The sequence below is a fragment of the Notolepis coatsorum genome, assembly GCF_963971535.1.
Source record: "Notolepis coatsorum genome assembly, chromosome: 6".
NCBI classification, from domain to species: Eukaryota; Metazoa; Chordata; class Actinopteri; order Aulopiformes; family Paralepididae; genus Notolepis; species Notolepis coatsorum.
Genome location: NC_140170.1, coordinates 70,066,769 through 70,085,565, shown reverse-complemented (window position 1 = coordinate 70,085,565; position 18,797 = coordinate 70,066,769). Strand labels below are relative to the sequence as shown.

Here is an 18,797-nt window from a genome sequence, read left to right as displayed (position 1 = left end):
CACACGACAAAGGGTTAATCCTTTCACTACCACACTACTGGCGGTTAACCCTTTCACTACCACACAACAAAGGGTTAACCCTTTCACAACCACACTACAGAAGGTTAACCCTTTCACCACCACACTACCAAAGGGTTAACCCTTTCACAACCACACTACAGAAGGTTAACCCTTTCACTACCACACGACAAAGGGTTAACCCTTTCACTACCACACTACTGACGGTTAACCATTTCACTACCACACTACAGACGGTGTGGTAGTGAAAGGTTAACCTTCTGTAGTGTGGTAGTGAAAGGGTTAATTGTTATAATCAACAATCCGTAATATCTCAGTAATAAAGGAGGAGAAATCGGTGATCAGTTACAATCTGATGAAAAATGCCGGAGCAATGGACATTATGTAAGGGATAATGTATAGCTACGAGGCCATTGTCGCAAAATAATTGACCGACACAGAGTTTAGAACACAGAGGCGCCTCGCCGAGGTGTTCTAAACGTAGTGAAGGTCAATTATTTTGCCACAATGACCGAGTATAGGCTATACATTATCCCGCTTATTACATGGCTAACTTACTAACAATATACCTAATTCATTTTACACCATCGACAAGACCAAATGCAGACGCAGTTGTTGTGTGGCTCCGCTGTCATTATTATTATCGCCGGCAGCCGGCAGGTGTGTCTGATTGCACTGATGCAGTGTGTGTCAGTGGGCTTGATTGCTGCAGCTGCAAACAGCGGTCATTATTGCTCGGCAGAGGTCCGTTATCGAGTAATAACGGACCTCTGCCGAGCGCTATTGACCAATCACAATCAAGCATTTCGGCGAATGTTAAAACGCCATGTAATAAAAAAAAAGTAACTACTTACAGTAGATTTCATTCGCGGTCTTTGCTGCCCTGTAACGGCAAATCCATCCATAGATGTATGACTTGGCCATAATAAGGTAATTTATTAGGCCTGATATTCTATATTCTATATTCATATATCAAATTGCATGTGTCCGGATGGCAAAATTCAGTACTGTATCTACAAAACCCCCTGTAAATCATCTGCCCTTTATTCATTTGCTTAGATCTTTAGTAGGCCTACATTTGATCTCAAGAAGGTGCTGAATGAGCTCAGTGGCGATTCTTCATGTCTGGTCAATGCATGGTGTTATTCATTGTCAAAGATGGAAAAAATTATAATAATAATTTATATTCTCCTTTGGTTCATTACAATTCACTCAAGCCTAATATAAGACACAATATTTCTGACACTGGGAATACATTCCCTGAGATCCATCCACTATGAAGCCTAAATACCAAGAATCTTCCAATCAATCTTACATTTAGGTATGTACTTTTAGGCAAATCTTCTGAAAATATGGCTCTGGCTTAAGAGGTTAAAACAAACACTGTTAACAAATGTCACCTTGGAGCAGAGTTCAGCAAGGTGACAGCTGAAGGGTATAATATTATATACAATATTTGTATGAAAATGGTCACATGTCGTAGAAATGATCTAAAATGTTCATACCAGCATACAGCATTACACTTCAAGTGGTATGGTATAATTTCTGTTGTTGTTGCATTTATTGTATATTGATTGCATTTATCGTGTGAGTACTCTCGACATCATTGCAAATGAGGGCTCGATGATATATCGAGAGATTAAAAAAGGGTTGAATGAATGAATAACCTCAATCATAGTAGTAATATAATAACTAAGTGTGTGTCCCTGTATCAGGTATCAATGGAACTCAGATGTGCCCGTTCGACGCGCTGACTGAGCCGACTGATTACAGCGTGGTGCCCAAACTGAGGTAAGTTATGTCACGTCACGTCTCATCACACCCGTTACCACCAGCCCACACCCTGCCCGGCAACACGTTTTGAAAGACACACACACACCCGTTACCACCAGCCCACACCCTGCCTGGCAGCACGTTTTGAAAGACACACACACACACACCCATTACCACCAGCCCACACCCTGCCCGGCAACACGTTTTGAAAGACACACACACACACACCCGTTACCACCAGCCCACACCCTGCCCGGCAACACGTTTTGAAAGACACACACACACCCGTTACCACCAGCCCACACCCTGCCTGGCAGCACGTTTTGAAAGACACACACACACACACCCGTTACCACCAGCCCACACCCTGCCCGGCAACACGTTTTGAACGACACACACACACCCGTTACCACCAGCCCACACCCTGCCTGGCAGCACGTTTTGAAAGACACACACACACACACACCCGTTACCACCAGCCCACACCCTGCCTGGCAGCACGTTTTGAAAGACACACACACACACACACCCGTTACCACCAGCCCACACCCTGCCCGGCAACACGCTTTGAAAGACATTTACCGGTACAAAGACTATGACATAATCGTCCCTTTTTGTCGTGAGGAGAACACATGCACATCCCTTGGCAGGCGCTGCATTGAGGAGGTAGAATAACGAACCCACACACTCTTCTCTCTACTTTTATATATGATAAGATATTAATTTATTCATCCCCTTGGGGGAAGGTACAGGTATGGGCAGGGTAACAGTAGATAGACATAAATAGCCTACCCATGATAAGCCTTAACTCCTATAAGTACATTAAGTACCTATAATGCTTAACCTACTGTACAAACTAACACAGCTATGGCTATGAACAGTGCTAATCAAACCCTAAATATGACCAAGTGTGCAGCGTTGACAACTTCGACAGGCCCCGGGCCCAATGCTAACGTCAGAGATATACTGAGAGAAGGCACCGACGTCAGAGACAGGGAATCAAGCAGAACGAGGAAATCAAAGCAAGCAAACGAGATAGATATAGGAAACAGGAGTCATCACAATAGTATGCCAGGTGTTTTCTATAGACACAACCTGTGTGGGAATGCACTTTGATAAGAAACCAGAGGGCACCAGGAATGTGAATAGGAGTCATGGCAACAGTACGGTAATACACATGGTGCACGGTAATACTGGAAATCAACAGGACATACAGTACAGATAATTAACCCGTGTGGTGTTTCAATGTTTACTAAAAGAGAAATATAAGTTACAATTAATAATTTTTTCTACCTGAGACTCATTGGCCTTGGCTCATTTTACGTGAAGAACATATAAAAGAACACATTTTCCTTGACCCAAAAGTGTGGAAAGTGTAGGTGAAAATCTTAAATATGGTAAAAGAAATAGATATATAATAATAATGATTTAAACACAAAGGTTCACTGTGTTCCTTCACTGTCTGCCTCCACCTTCTTTCATCTATATTTTTCAAGATAAACATGATTTATTCCATTCAAGTCTTGATTATAATGATTTTTTTTGTATATCACAAAAAACAAATAGTGCTTGTAATTGCGATACAGTTAACATATGGTAAGTATTTCTATGTGAATTGTTATGGCTTCATTGCTTTAAAATCCCAGTAATGTGGGTCCAGCAGAACCGTGAACATTGAGTGAGTAACAAGAACGTGAACCACACAAGGTTTAAAGATTTAAATCGAGGACACAAAACAGACTGTAGCAGCGGTTCTCTCTTTCTGTCAGACCCCCCTGTGGCGGACCAAAGTCTTTTGAGCCCCCCCTTTCCCAGAGAGAGAGAGAGAGAGAGAGAGAGAGAGAGAGAGAGAGAGAGAGAGAGAGAGAGAGAGAGAGAGAGAGAGAGAGAGAGAGAGAGAGAAAGGGAGAGGAACTATAGGAACTATAGGAACATGAGGACAACAGGAGTCCAAATGTCATGTCTGTCTGTTTGTCCCAACAGGTACCTGCGTTTGGACGGGAACAACCTGAGTCCTCCTGTCCCTCTGGACGTCATCATGTGCTTCAGACACCTCCACTCCATTGTCATCTAATGGGGCGCGCACACACACACACTAATATGTATATGTACATGCACATGCGCACACACATACATACACACACACAAACATGTACATGCACACACACACACACACTAATATGTACATGCACGCGCACACACACACACAAATATGTACATGCCCACATGCACACATACACACAGACACACACACACACGCAAGAACACACAAACAAACACAAATAATCACACGCAGACACATGTACAGACTGAGAAACAAGACTACACAAGCTTAGTTAAGCCGGAGCCAGATACAGTACATGCCAGTGGGGAGATATGATTGTCAGTTATCATGCAAGTAAACAACCGCGTGTGTTGCAACCCAGAGCTGGATTTGTGCTGGATCCTGCCAGAACAGGATAATCATCACAATAATAATCTGTCACTATAGTAGTCTGTCAATATATTTTGTGTAAGACCATGTAAGATGTTATCTGGTCGGTCATGATTTGATTGTAGGCCTATATATTCCAATAAAAGTTGCTTATAAATCGCTTGTCTACGTAGGCGTGGGAGATAAATGTGAGGTGAATGTTGTGTATATAAATCGTCCCATCTCTGTGGGCACACGTGTAGCCTACAAGCTATAGGCTCCGTTCACATATCAGAAGATGCTACGGTGTAAGATGTACACGGGTGTGGGATGTACGCGGGTGTGGGATGTACGCGGGTGTGGGATGTACGCGAGTGCCCGTATAGCGGCATCCTCCTTTAGTCCCAGCAGCAGCGAAGTCAGCACTCCAGGTGCGGAGGTTTCGACGCGTTGCGTGACTTTCCCTCCTCCTCCGACACTCCAGACCAGCGCCCTGCAACGAGGGGTGAGTGAATAGCGTCAAGCGCACAAGACGACTAATCAGAAATAGGAATAGACTAGGAATCGACATCCACCGTGAGCGACTGATAGTAAGTTAGTGTCCGACAACGGCGAGTGAGCGTAGCGTTAGCTAACGTCAGAAACGCACTATGCGCACTATGTGATGAGTGAACGTGATGTGCGTGTTGCTTTGTTTTGCCTCAACCTGAAGTTTTGTCCATGTGGTCTGCGGTTATGCAGATGACGCTGTTCTTTCTGTCGCCTTCGCTGTGATCTGACTGCAGGCGACGACACTCTGTGTGTTTCACCGACGGAGAGTCCGCCAGGTGCTCGGCACACGGTGTTGGCTCGTATAGTGCCGATCCTCCGGGTTCGCCCAAAAAGCCAGAAGGTGCTAACAAAGCCTAAAGAAACACGGTAAACCCATGCGTACATATTGCCGAAATGCTACTATGTTGTGGTCACCGAAAAGGCCCTGATGAAAAGAGGGCCCCCCTGACGAGCCTACATGCATAGGTGGCCTTAGCTACGTCTCAACCGTTTCAACTGAAACGGTCCCCACTCGCTGGCAGGGCCCCCGGACTGACAGAGCAAACGCACCCTGGATTGATAAAGCAAATGCGCGCACTGTGCCAATGTGGATAACTGATGCGCTGTGGAAACGCTTGAAAAGGCGACATCACCAACACAGAAAGATGTTTACTGACAAAGTCGTTCACCTTGTAGAAGAAACCTTGCTCCTCACATAAACCAAGTAATGTAAATTGTTAATATAAGATAAGGGCCCCATATTTGATCTTAAAACGGGCCCCCTGAACCTTAAGACCACCTCTGTAAAACGGATAGTTAGCAGGAACCTTTCCACTGTTGCCAGCAGGAGAAGAATACTGCAGAACCAAAAACCAACCAGCCTGTTTTCCTTGAAGCATGGGTATATCTGCATTTACGATATTTTATTTGTGTGTGTGTTGGGTTCTTTCAGTTTATCTGTATGTTTTTGTTCATAATTATAGCCTACAGATGCAGTATTAGTAAAGACAGTAGAATGAGAAATGCCTGAGAATACAGGTACATTGAATGACACACTAGTTATGCTCATGGTAGAGTTATGATGTGGCCGTTATAAACATTATAGCTGGGGCAGACGTGACCAGAGCAGGGCTGTCACTGTACAACCTTTCAGGTGTCGTTTTTCTTTATGTTTTCTCAAAATTCTATTTTACCAATAGCTTCCAGTGGCCAGTGGCCATAATCAAAATGTTCAGTTCTGAAAATGCTAATCTCATATGTCAGATAGTACACCTGAAACGGGGACCAAAGATGCTCTGGATGTAGAGAGAACCAGGTTAAAACATGACTACCATGTAGTTGGAACTGTCCTTAATGTGCCTGTATTTTTCTTTTTTTAGGTACTCTTGTGTAAAAATGTAATTGTATCATTGTTTTGTTTTGTCTTGTCTTGTATAAAGCAGCTTTGTACAAATTATAGGAAATAAAACCTGTTCTTGGATCAGTGTGTGCTGATTGTGTGTGTTTGCTGATTTGTTTAATAGGGAATGAAAGATTATTATTGATTTGATTGGAATTCATTATATTACATTAGATTCAAATGTATTGTAATTATACTGTATAGTACAACGGAAAGAAGTTTGGCATCCAACCAGACTGCAAATGTAACAGCAAAGTGCAACAGTAATATACAATGTACAGGTGACTAAACTGGGTATAAAATATATAAATAAGTACTACTGAGTAATAGTGCTAATCAGATGTATGTACACAGTTGTAGTATTAATATGTACAGTGATACAGGTATAAAGACACTATGGTAGTAAGTCATACTGGCCAGCAGCATAGTATCTACGCATATGTAAAAAGGATTATGCCGGTATAGACAGATGTGTACATTATATATATACGGTAAGAATAAATATATATATATACGGTATATACAGCATTATTGTACATTATATCATACAGAGCTATATGGGTTATATGCAGTGTATTCAGACAGATATGGATATATTTATATACAGGTAAGTAGGTATATAGAAGGATTATATTCAGGTATATTCAGACAGATATGGATATATCTATATATTTGCTGTAAATATAAATACATATATGGTATATACAGCACTATTGTACATGCTATCATACAGAGTTATATGGGTAGACTATAGTATGAGGTGAGTAGTTATCACTCTATGACTATCTAGTATGCCCTCTTCTGGAGGTGTTGTGTCAATGGAGATCAAGCTATGCAAGCGGCAAGTTTTATTTCTACTTCCTGAGCTGAAATGGGACGCGTGAATATTTTCCCTAACGGAGTTGCACTTCCGCGTTCGGTTTGCGCAATCTGATTGGCCACTGACGTTTCTGGTCATGTGACATCTGCGCCAATCGTATGACGCCTGTTTCTATCACTGGTTAAGCTTAGGCACTCTTTCGAAGTTGGTTGAGTTTGTCTTAGAGCAGGGCGATAGAACACCAGCCCTGATTCCAAACTCTAAACTTAACCAACTTCGAAAGAGTCGCCTAAGCTTAACCAGTGATAGAACTAGGCGTTAGGTAGTTTGCAGGCTGTTAGAGGCGGAAATAGGCGCAGAAACAGGCGTCACACGATTGGCGCAGATGTCACATGACCAGAAACGTCAGTGGCCAATCAGATCGTGCAAACCGAATGCGGAAGTGCAACTCCGTTAGGGAAAATATTCATGCCTCTGGGACCTACTGAAAAAAGGGCAGAAGGGTGGTTGAGGCAATATGCCACTGGGGCAATTATGCTGTGTCCAATTCCCTCTGAGGCCACATCTGTCAGGATCCTAGGCCCGGTCCTGGCTGGACTGGGCAGGATGGTAACATTGGGCAGTATCCTCCACCTAACTTTGGGCAATGCCCTCTATCTGACATTGGCCCTCGGCCTGACATTGGCGCCCTACCACCCTCTAGTGGTGACAAACAATCGGTGCGCTCCAGTACACTGGACATCCTGACTACTGTGATGACAATAATTAATAGTATGATTAATGTGGTGTCATGGTGTGTACTGTTGTTGACTTTCCCTTCCCTTGTGTGATGTGGTGTACTGTTGGGTTGTTAGGAGTTGCTTTTGTGTTTAGTTGTTCTTTGCTTATTGTCTAGGTGTTGTTTGTGATTCTGTGTTGGCCAGGTGTTCTTAATTGTTAATTAGTTGGGGTATATAGGGTTCTGTCTGTCCTCCCTTCTGTGTGGCGACATTCCTCCAGTTACCCCCTGTTCCTCCACGTCGTGTCGCACCGTTCGCCCTCTAGTAAGTCTTAGTGTTTGTTGTTTTGTATTGTGAAGTTGTTATGTAGTTTCTGTATTTTTCCTTGTATTGCACTGGATTCTACAGTAAACACCCTTCTCCAAGCTTCACTCCTCGCCTCTGCCTCCTCCATTCCTTCCCTTTCTGTATTATTGCATTCTACCTAACCCCATCGTGACAACATCGATCCATTGTGTCTGTCCATCTATGTCTGTTTTCAGTGAGGCGTGTCCGTTGTTGGACAGGGCTGACGGTGAGTCCGTCTCCAGGAGATTTAGGTCTGTTTTGAAAGCGAGGATGAACTTTTGGAACTGACGGTACTGTTAGCAAAGTCTACGTTTGGCTCTAATTTGAAAACAAACCAACAGACAGAAGTACTATCCATCTGTTTTCTATCCGTTTATAACCCTCTTAGATCCACATAGACATATTTTTAGGGGGAGACAGCAGGTCAACAGTAGATGCCACGTATTTATTTTTTATTTTATTTTACCCATTTTAACCAGGCAAAGCAATTAAGAACAAATTCTTATTTACAATGATGGCCTGGCAAGAGACAACACCTCTTGAAGGGAGGGGGGGCTGAAAATATTTCAGGTTAAGCATTTCCGACATACTGTAGCTAAACGACAGCTGCAATGCAAACTTTTACAAACCCAACTAAAAGCACAACAAAAAAAAACAAAAAAAAAAAGGACAATGGGACACGTCCAAATATACCAGTCAAGCAATATACAGTTATAACATTTGCGGCATATCTTCACTTACTCATGACAACAAGTAGAACAATAGAAACAAGCACAGAGAACAGAGAACTTAATGCACACCCATGCATTAAGACAGACAAGCGAGAGGCATAAAGCAATATAGCAGTGAGAGGGGCACCATGACAGAGAGGGGGTTGGGGATGTTACTGGGTTGAGACACAGTTGCAGGAATCAGTAAGAATGTTCATAAGAGAGTGCTTGAATTACTAGAAGTGGTACAGTATACATCATATGAAACCTGAGAAGATTCCTTTGAGATGTAGCTCAGCAGTCCTTCTAGTCATAAATCTGCAATAAACATTGTGTTCGGGTCCTACTAATCACCCCAAAGTACCAGAAAATACCCCAAAATACCCCAAAATACCCCAAAGTATACCCCAAAATACCCCAAAGTACCAGAAAATACACAAAAATACCCCAAAGTATACCCCAAAATACCAGAAAATACCCCTAAATACCCCAAAGTACCCTAAAATACCCCAAAGTATACCCCAACGTACCAGAAAATACCAGAAAATACCCCAAAATACCCTAAAATACCCCAAAGTATACCCCAAAATACCAGAAAATACCCCAAAATACCCCAAAGTATACCCCAAAATACCAGAAAAGACCCCAAAATACCCCAAAGTACCAGAAAATACCCCAAAATACCCCAAAATACCCCCAAAGTATACCCCAAAATACCAGAAAATACCCCGAAATACCCCAAAGTACCCCAAAATACCCCAAAAATACCCCAAAATACCCCAAAATACCCCAAAGTATACCCCAAAATACCAGAAAATACCAGAAAATACCCCCAAATACCCTAAAATACCCCAAATTATACCCCAAAGTACCAGAAAATACCCCAAAGTACCCCAAAATACCCCATAGTACCACAAAATACCCCAAAGTATACCCCAAAATACCCCAACGTACCCCAAAATACCCCAAAGTACCCCAAAGTATACCCCAAAATACCCCACAGTATCCCAAAATACCCCAAAGTACCCCAACATATCCCAAAATACCCAAAAGTGCCTGGAAATATACCACATGGTACCACAAAATACCTAAAATGAAAAACTAAAATGTGCACATTTTGTGTAATAGTGTAATAGTGTGTAATAGTGTAATAGTGTAATAGTGTGTAATAGTGTAATACTGTCCCCACTCGCTGGCAGGGCCCCCGGACTGACAGAGCAAACGCACCCTGGATTGATAAAGCAAATGCGCGCACTGTGCCAATGTGGATAACTGATGCGCGGTGGAAACGCTTGAAAAGGCGACATCACCAACACAGAAAGATGTTTACTGACAAAGTCGTTCACCTTGTAGAAGAAACCTTGCTCCTCACATAAACCAAGTAATGTAAATTGTTAATATAAGATAAGGGCCCCATATTTGATCTTAAAACGGGCCCCCTGAACCTTAAGACCACCTCTGTAAAACGGATAGTTAGCAGGAACGTTTCCACTGTTGCCAGCAGGAGAAGAACACTGCAGAATCAAAAACCAACCAGCCTGTTTTCCTTGAAGCATGGGTATATCTGCATTTACGATATTTTATTTGTGTGTGTGTGTTGGGTTCTTTCAGTTTATCTGTATGTTTTTGTTCATAATTATAGCCTACAGATGCAGTATTAGTAAAGACAGTAGAATGAGTAATGCCTGAGAATACAGGTACATTGAATGACACACTAGTTATGCTCATGGTAGAGTTATGATGTGGCCGTTATAAACATTATAGCTGGGGCAGACGTGACCAGAGCAGGGCTGTCACTGTACAACCTTTCAGGTGTCGTTTTTCTTTATGTTTTCTCAAAATTCTATTTTACCAATAGCTTCCAGTGGCCAGTGGCCATAATCAAAATGTTCAGTTCTGAAAATGCTAATCTCATATGTCAAATAGTACACCTGAAACGGGGACCAAAGATGCTCTGGATGTAGAGAGAACCAGGTTAAAACATGACTACCATGTAGTTGGAACTGTCCTTAATGTGCCTGTATTTTTCTTTTTTTAGGTACTCTTGTGTAAAAATGTAATTGTATCATTGTTTTGTTTTGTCTTGTCTTGTATAAAGCAGCTTTGTACAAATTATAGGAAATAAAACCTGTTCTTGGATCAGTGTGTGCTGATTGTGTGTGTTTGCTGATTTGTTTAATAGGGAATGAAAGATTATTATTGATTTGATTGGAATTCATTATATTACATTAGATTCAAATGTATTGTAATTATACTGTATAGTACAACGGAAAGAAGTTTGGCATCCAACCAGACTGCAAATGTAACAGCAAAGTGCAACAGTAATATACAATGTACAGGTGACTAAACTGGGTATAAAATATATAAATAAGTACTACTGAGTAATAGTGCTAATCAGATGTATGTACACAGTTGTAGTATTAATATGTACAGTGATACAGGTATAAAGACACTATGGTAGTAAGTCATACTGGCCAGCAGCATAGTATCTACGCATATGTAAAAAGGATTATGCCGGTATAGACAGATGTGTACATTATATATATACGGTAAGAATAAATATATATATATACGGTATATACAGCATTATTGTACATTATATCATACAGAGCTATATGGGTTATATGCAGTGTATTCAGACAGATATGGATATATTTATATACAGGTAAGTAGGTATATAGAAGGATTATATTCAGGTATATTCAGACAGATATGGATATATCTATATATTTGCTGTAAATATAAATACATATATGGTATATACAGCACTATTGTACATGCTATCATACAGAGTTATATGGGTAGACTATAGTATGAGGTGAGTAGTTATCACTCTATGACTATCTAGTATGCCCTCTTCTGGAGGTGTTGTGTCAATGGAGATCAAGCTATGCAAGCGGCAAGTTTTATTTCTACTTCCTGAGCTGAAAAGGGAACTCTGGGACGCGTGAATATTTTCCCTGACGGAGTTGCACTTCCGCGTTCGGTTTGCGCAATCTGATTGGCCACTGACGTTTCTGGTCATGTGACATCTGCGCCAATCGTATGACACCTGTTTCTATCACTGGTTAAGCTTAGGCACTCTTTCGAAGTTGGTTAAGGTTAGAGTTTGTCTTAGAGCAGGGCGATAGAACACCAGCCCTGATTCCAAACTCTAAACTTAACCAACTTCGAAAGAGTCGCCTAAGCTTAACCAGTGATAGAACTAGGGGTTAAGTAGTTTGCAGGCTGTTAGAGGCGGAAATAGGCGCAGAAACAGGCGTCACACGATTGGCGCAGATGTCACATGACCAGAACCGTCAGTGGCCAATCAGATTGTGCAAACCGAACGCGGAAGTGCAACTCCGTTAGGGAAAATATTCATGCCTCTGGGACCTACTGAAAAAAGGGCAGAAGGGTGGTTGAGGCAATATGCCACTGGGGCAATTATGCTGTGTCCAATTCCCTCTGAGGCCACATCGATCCATTGTGTCTGTCCATCTATGTCTGTTTTCAGTGAGGCGTGTCCGTTGTTGGACAGGGCTGACGGTGAGTCCGTCTCCAGGAGATTTAGGTCTGTTTTGAAAGCGAGGATGAACTTTTGGAACTGATGGTACTGTTAGCAAAGTCTACGTTTGGCTCTAATTTGAAAACAAACCAACGGACAGAAGTACTATCCATCTGTTTTCTATCCGTTTATAACCCTCTTAGATCCACATAGACATATTTTTAGGGGGAGACAGCAGATCAACAGTAGATGCCACGTATTTTTTTTTTTTTATTATTTTACCCATATTTAACCAGGCAAAGCAATTAAGAACAAATTCTTATTTACAATGATGGCCTGGCAAGAGACAACACCTCTTGAAGGGAGGGGGGGCTGAAAATATTTCAGGTTAAGCATTTCCGACATACTGTAGCTAAACGACAGCTGCAATGCAAACTTTTACAAACCCAACTAAAAGCACAAAAAAAAAAAAAAAAAAAAAAAAAAAGGACAATGGGACACGTCCAAATATACCAGTCAATCAATATACAGTTATAACATTTGCGGCATATCTTCCACTTACTCATGACAACAAGTAGAACAATAGAAACAAGCACAGAGAACAGAGAGTTGCACACCCATGCATTAAGACAGACAAGCGAGAGGCATAAAGCAATATAGCAGTGAGAGGGGCACCATGACAGAGAGGGGGTTGGGGATGTTACTGGGTTGAGACACAGTTGCAGGAATCAGTAAGAATGTTCATAAGAGAGTGCTTGAATTACTAGAAGTGGTACAGTATACATCATATGAAACCTGAGAAGATTCCTTTGAGATGTAGCTCAGCAGTCCTTCTAGTCATAAATCTGCAATAAACATTGTGTTCGGGTCCTACTAATCACCCCAAAGTACCAGAAAATACCCCAAAATACCCCAAAATACCCCAAAGTATACCCCAAAATACCCCAAAGTACCAGAAAATACACCAAAATACCCCAAAGTATACCCCAAAATACCAGAAAATACCCCTAAATACCCCAAAGTACCCCAAAATACCCCAAAATACCCCAAAGTACCCTAAAATACCCCAAAGTATACCCCAAAGTACCAGAAAATACCAGAAAATACCCCAAAATACCCTAAAATACCCCAAAGTATACCCCAAAATACCAGAAAATACCCCAAAATACCCCAAAGTACCAGGAAATACCCCAAAATACCCCAAAATACCCCCAAAGTATACCCCAAAATACCAGAAAATACCCCAAAATACCCCAAAGTACCCCAAAATATCCCAAAATACCCCAAAAATACCCCAAAATACCCCAAAATACCCCAAAGTATACCCCAAAATACCAGGAAATACCAGAAAATACCCCAAAATACCCTAAAAAACCCCAAATTATACCCCAAAGTACCAGAAAATACCCCAAAGTACCCCAAAATACCCCAAAATACCCTAAGATACCCCAAAGTATACCCCAAAGTACCAGAAAATACCCCAAAGTATACCCCAAAATACCCCAACGTACCCCAAAATACCCCAAAGTACCCCAAAGTATACCCCAAAATACCCCACAGTATCCCAAAATACCCCAAAGTACCCCAACATATCCCAAAATACCCAAAAGTGCCTGGAAATATACCACATGGTACCACAAAATACCTAAAATGAAAAACTAAAATGTGCACATTTTGTGTAATAGTGTAATAGTGTGTAATAGTTTAATAGTGTAATAGTGTGTAATAGTGTGTAATAGTGTAATACTGTAATAGTGTGTAATAGTGTAATAGTGTAATAGTGTGTAATAGTGTAATAGTGTGTAATAGTATAATAGTGTAATAGTGTAATAGTGTGTAATAGTGTGTAACAGTGTAATAGTGTGCTAGTGTAATAGTGTAATAGTGTAATAGTGTAATAGTGTGTAATAGTGTAATAGTGTGCTAGTGTAATAGTGTAATAGTGTAATAGTGTGTAATAGTGTAATAGTGTGCTAGTGTGTAATAGTGTAATAGTGTAATAGTGTAATAGTGTGTAATAGTGTAATAGTGTAATAGTGTGTAATAGTGTAATAGTGTGTAATAGTGTGTAATAGTGTAATAGTGTGCTAGTGTAATAGTGTAATAGTGTGTAATAGTGTAATAGTGTAATAGTGTGTAATAGTGTAATAGTGTGTAATAGTGTAATAGTGTGCTAGTGTAATAGTGTAATAGTGTAATAGTGTGTAATAGTGTAATAGTGTAATAGTGTCTAATAGTGTAATAGTGTGTAATAGTGTAATAGACACTATTACACACTACTACACTATTACACACTATTACACTATTACACTATTACACACTATTACACTATTACACTATTACACTAGCACACTATTACACTATTACACACTATTACACACTATTACACCATTACACTATTACACACTATTACACTATTACACACTATTACACTAGCACACTATTACACTATTACACACTATTACACACTATTACACTATTACACTATTACACTATTACACACTATTACACTATTACACACTAGCACACTATTACACTATTACACTATTACACTATTACACACTATTACACACTATTACACTATTACACTAGCACACTAGCACACTATTACACTATTACACACTATTACACTATTACACACTAGCACACTATTACACTATTACACTATTACACTACTACACTATTACACACTATTACACTATTACACTATTACACACTAGCACACTATTACACTATTACACTATTACACACTATTACACTATTACACACTATTACACTATTACACTAGCACACTAGCACACTATTACACACTATTACACTATTACACACTATTACACTATTACACTATTACACACTAGCACACTATTACACTATTACACTATTACACACTATTACACTATTACAATATTACACTAGCACACTATTACACCATTACACACTATTACACTATTACACTATTACACTATTACACACTAGCACACTATTACACTATTACACTAGCACACTATTACACACTATTACACTATGACACTATTACACTATTACACTATTACACACTATTACACTATTACACACTATTACACTATTACACTATTACACTATTACACACTATTACACTATTACACTATTACACTATTACACACTATTACACTATTACACTATTACACACTAGCACACTATTACACTACTACACTATTACACACTATTACACTATTACACACTATTACACTATTACACACTATTACACTATTACACTAGTACACACTAGCACACTATTACACTATTACACACTATTACACTATTACACACTATTACACTATTACATACTATTACAGTATTACAGTATTACACTATTACACACTATTACACGATTACACTATTACACACTATTACACAAAATGTGCACATTTTAGTTTTTCATTTTAGGTATTTCGTGGTACTTTGTGGTATATTTCCAGGTACTTTGGGGTATTTTGGGATATGTTGGGGTACTTTGGGGTATTTTGGGGTACTGTGGGGTATTTTGGGGTATACTTTGGGGTACTTTGGGGGTATTTTGGGGTACTTTGGGGTATTTTCTGGTATTTTGGGGTATACTTTGTGGTATTTTGGGGTATTTTATGGTACTTTGGGGTATTTTGGGGTACTTTGGTGTATTTTCTGGTACTTTGGGGTATACTTTGCGGTATTTTGGGGTACTTTGGGGTATTTTCTGGTATTTTCTGGTACTTTGGGGTATACTTTGGGGTATTTTAGGGTATTTTGGGGTATTTTACTGGTACTTTGGGGTATTTTGGGGTATACTTTGGGGTATTTTGGGGTATTTTCTGGTATTTTGGGGGTATTTTCTGGTACTTTGGGGTATACTTTGGGGTATTTTCTGGTATTTTGGGGTATTTTGGGGTATTTTCTGGTATTTTCTGGTACGTTGGGGTATACTTTGGGGTATTTTGGGGTATTTTGGGGTATTTTCTGGTATTTTCTGGTATTTTCTGGTACTTTGGGGTATACGTTGGGGTATTTTCTGGTATTTTGGGGTATTTTCTGGTATTTTCTGGTACTTTGGGGTATACTTTGGGGTATTTTGGGGTACTTTGGGGTATTTTGGGGTATTTTCTGGTATTTTGGGGTATACTTTTGGGTATTTTGGGGTATGTTGGGGTATTTTCTGGTACTTTGGGGTATACTTTGGGGTATTTTGGGGTATTTTGGGGTATTTTCTGGTATTTTGGGGTATACTTTGGGGTATTTTGGGGTATTTTGGGGTATTTTCTGGTACTTTGGGGTGATTAGTAGGACCCTTGTATTCTGGTTACTGTAGGTGTCCATTGAAATGTTGAAAGTTCAGAGTGTGTGAGGGCTTAGAAAATTAGGATTGAAGTGTATGATGGTCTCATTTTGTTGCAGCAATTTTAGGTTTGTTACACAGATTTTGGTGCAAAATCGAACAGTTTTTGACCACTCGAGAATTGATAAACAATAACCTCCAAAATACCACATTAAGACACCAAGACCTTGAGGAACAATCATGCTATGATTTGGCATAAAATACTTTTGACATCTAGAGATTTCTGTAAGAAATGCATTTTGCAAATACCATGGGGGCTAACGTCGTCATATATGAATATAATTGAGCTCATTGGATCTAAGAGTCTCCGATTTCCAGTCATACCCAATTAATAGGAGAAAATGACACATTTGTACTGCATGCAAAGAACTACATGATTCTTGCCCAGAACTATAGGATTCACATAAAGTGGGCATGGAGCTGATCGTGGATTTTAGGAGAACACAGCAGGGGGGACACACACCACTGTGGATAAACGGGGCTACCGTGGACAGGGTGAGCAGCTTTAAGTACCTGGGGGTCCACATCTCAGAGGACCTGACATGGACAACACACATACTGTAGACTCAGTCGTAAAGAAGGCGAAGCAGCGCCTCTACCATCTAAGACAGTTAAGGAAGTTCAGAGTATCGGGGAAGATACTCCAGTCCTTCTACTCCGGAGCTGTAGAGAGCATCTTGACTGGAAACATCACTGCCTGGTATGGAAACAGCAAGGCACAGGACAAGAAGGCCTACAGAGAGTGGTGCGCTCAGCTGAGCGTACTACGGGTATTGCACTCAACAGAAGCAGCCTCCCCTCCCCGGTTTAGCAGGGAGGGAGGGGTGAAACGAATGGAGAAGGACCGGGGTACCAGAACTTGTCTTCGCCCCGGCGGACAACGGGTTAAACTGATCCGTCCCGTGCCCTTGTCACGCCGCCGCCCCCAGTCCTAAGAGGGGAGTAGGTACGCGTGTCGATCCAAAACATCACAGAGGGCGGCACCAAGACGGTCAGTACGCAAACGCACTGCTGCCGGTGGCCCACCTAACGAGCGTGAAACCCCCCTGCCAATGTTTGATCTACTCCGTCATCTCCCCCCGGAGATGTACGCGAGTCCTCAAGTCTAACCTAGTGCACTGGCGCTCAGTAGAGACAAAAATATCCTTCCCAGCCGACCGCATAAAAAACGCTATTTTTATGATGTTGGGCAACCAAGGCGCGCCGGTCCCAAAAAGCGGATTCAATCATTGAAAAACACCCTGGGCCAGCGCTGATTGGTCTCGTAAGACCAAACGCTGATTTATGAAACCATGTATGCTCGTAAAGAACCCGCGAACAGTGACGGCGAATTTCTAACAATAAAGAGCCCCACAATGTTTCCCCTCGCTGTCTGGGACGAGCAGCAGGAAGCCGGTACTAGAGACACAGACACAGGCTCTTATACGACAAGCCTGGGAATAACAACCGCGTCAATTCTGCTCTTTATGTAAGAGGGGAGGACAGCGGTTTTCCCAGAGACCTCAACGTGAGTAAAATAATTGATAAAGGTTCATGTAACAATTGGACTAAGTAGACTAAGACTCTCTGAGGAGAAGGCTCCTCTGAGGAGGCCTTCTCAATGAGAGGGAGGCTCTGAAACTCTCTGAGGAAGAGGCTCTGAAACTCCCTGAAGAGGAGGCTCTGAAACTCTCTGAGGAGGAGGCTCTGAAACTCTCTAAGGAGGCACTGAAACTCCCTGAGGAGGAGACTCTGAAACTCAGGAGGCTCTGAAAACTCAAAACGGCCCAATATACACTACTGGTAGGGAGCAGAGCAGAAGAACCAATAGTCTCGACTCCATTGCATCACCTATCCTTTACAATGACAGCGGTCTGTAGCATGTCCAATGTTGTCCAATGTGCCAAAAATGTCAGATTCAAACAGACGAAAATGGGGCATTTTCTCCTGGTAAGCCCGATGCTGCGCCGCTGTATCCACATTTAGGAGAAGAAGAAGAAGAAGAAGAAGAAGAAGAAGAAGAAGAAGAAGAAGAAGAAGAAGAAGAAGAAGAAGAAGAAGAAGAAGAAGAAGAAGAAGAAGAAGAAGAAGAAGAAGAAGAAGAAGAAGAAGAAGAAGAAGAAGAAGAAGAAGAAGAAGAAGAAGAAGAAGAAGAAGAAGAAGAAGAAGAAGAAGAAGAAGAAGAAGAAGAAGAAGAAGAAGAAGAAGAAGAAGAAGAAGAAGAAGAAGAAGAAGAAGAAGAAGAGAAGAAG

General features: G+C 41.0%; 1 protein-coding gene across 1 annotated transcript in view; it reads left to right on the top strand.

The window, feature by feature from the left end:
- Window positions 1–6,215, top strand: part of prelp (proline/arginine-rich end leucine-rich repeat protein) — a 54,534-nt gene extending 48,319 nt beyond the window's left edge. The window contains exons 6-7 of the mRNA XM_084317460.1: window positions 1,734–1,809; window positions 3,775–6,215. Coding sequence (XP_084173586.1) covers window positions 1,734–1,809; window positions 3,775–3,865 — 167 coding nt within the window. The 3' untranslated portion in view covers window positions 3,866–6,215. The remainder of the gene's footprint in view (window positions 1–1,733; window positions 1,810–3,774) is intronic.
- Window positions 6,216–18,797: the final 12,582 nt, after the last annotated feature.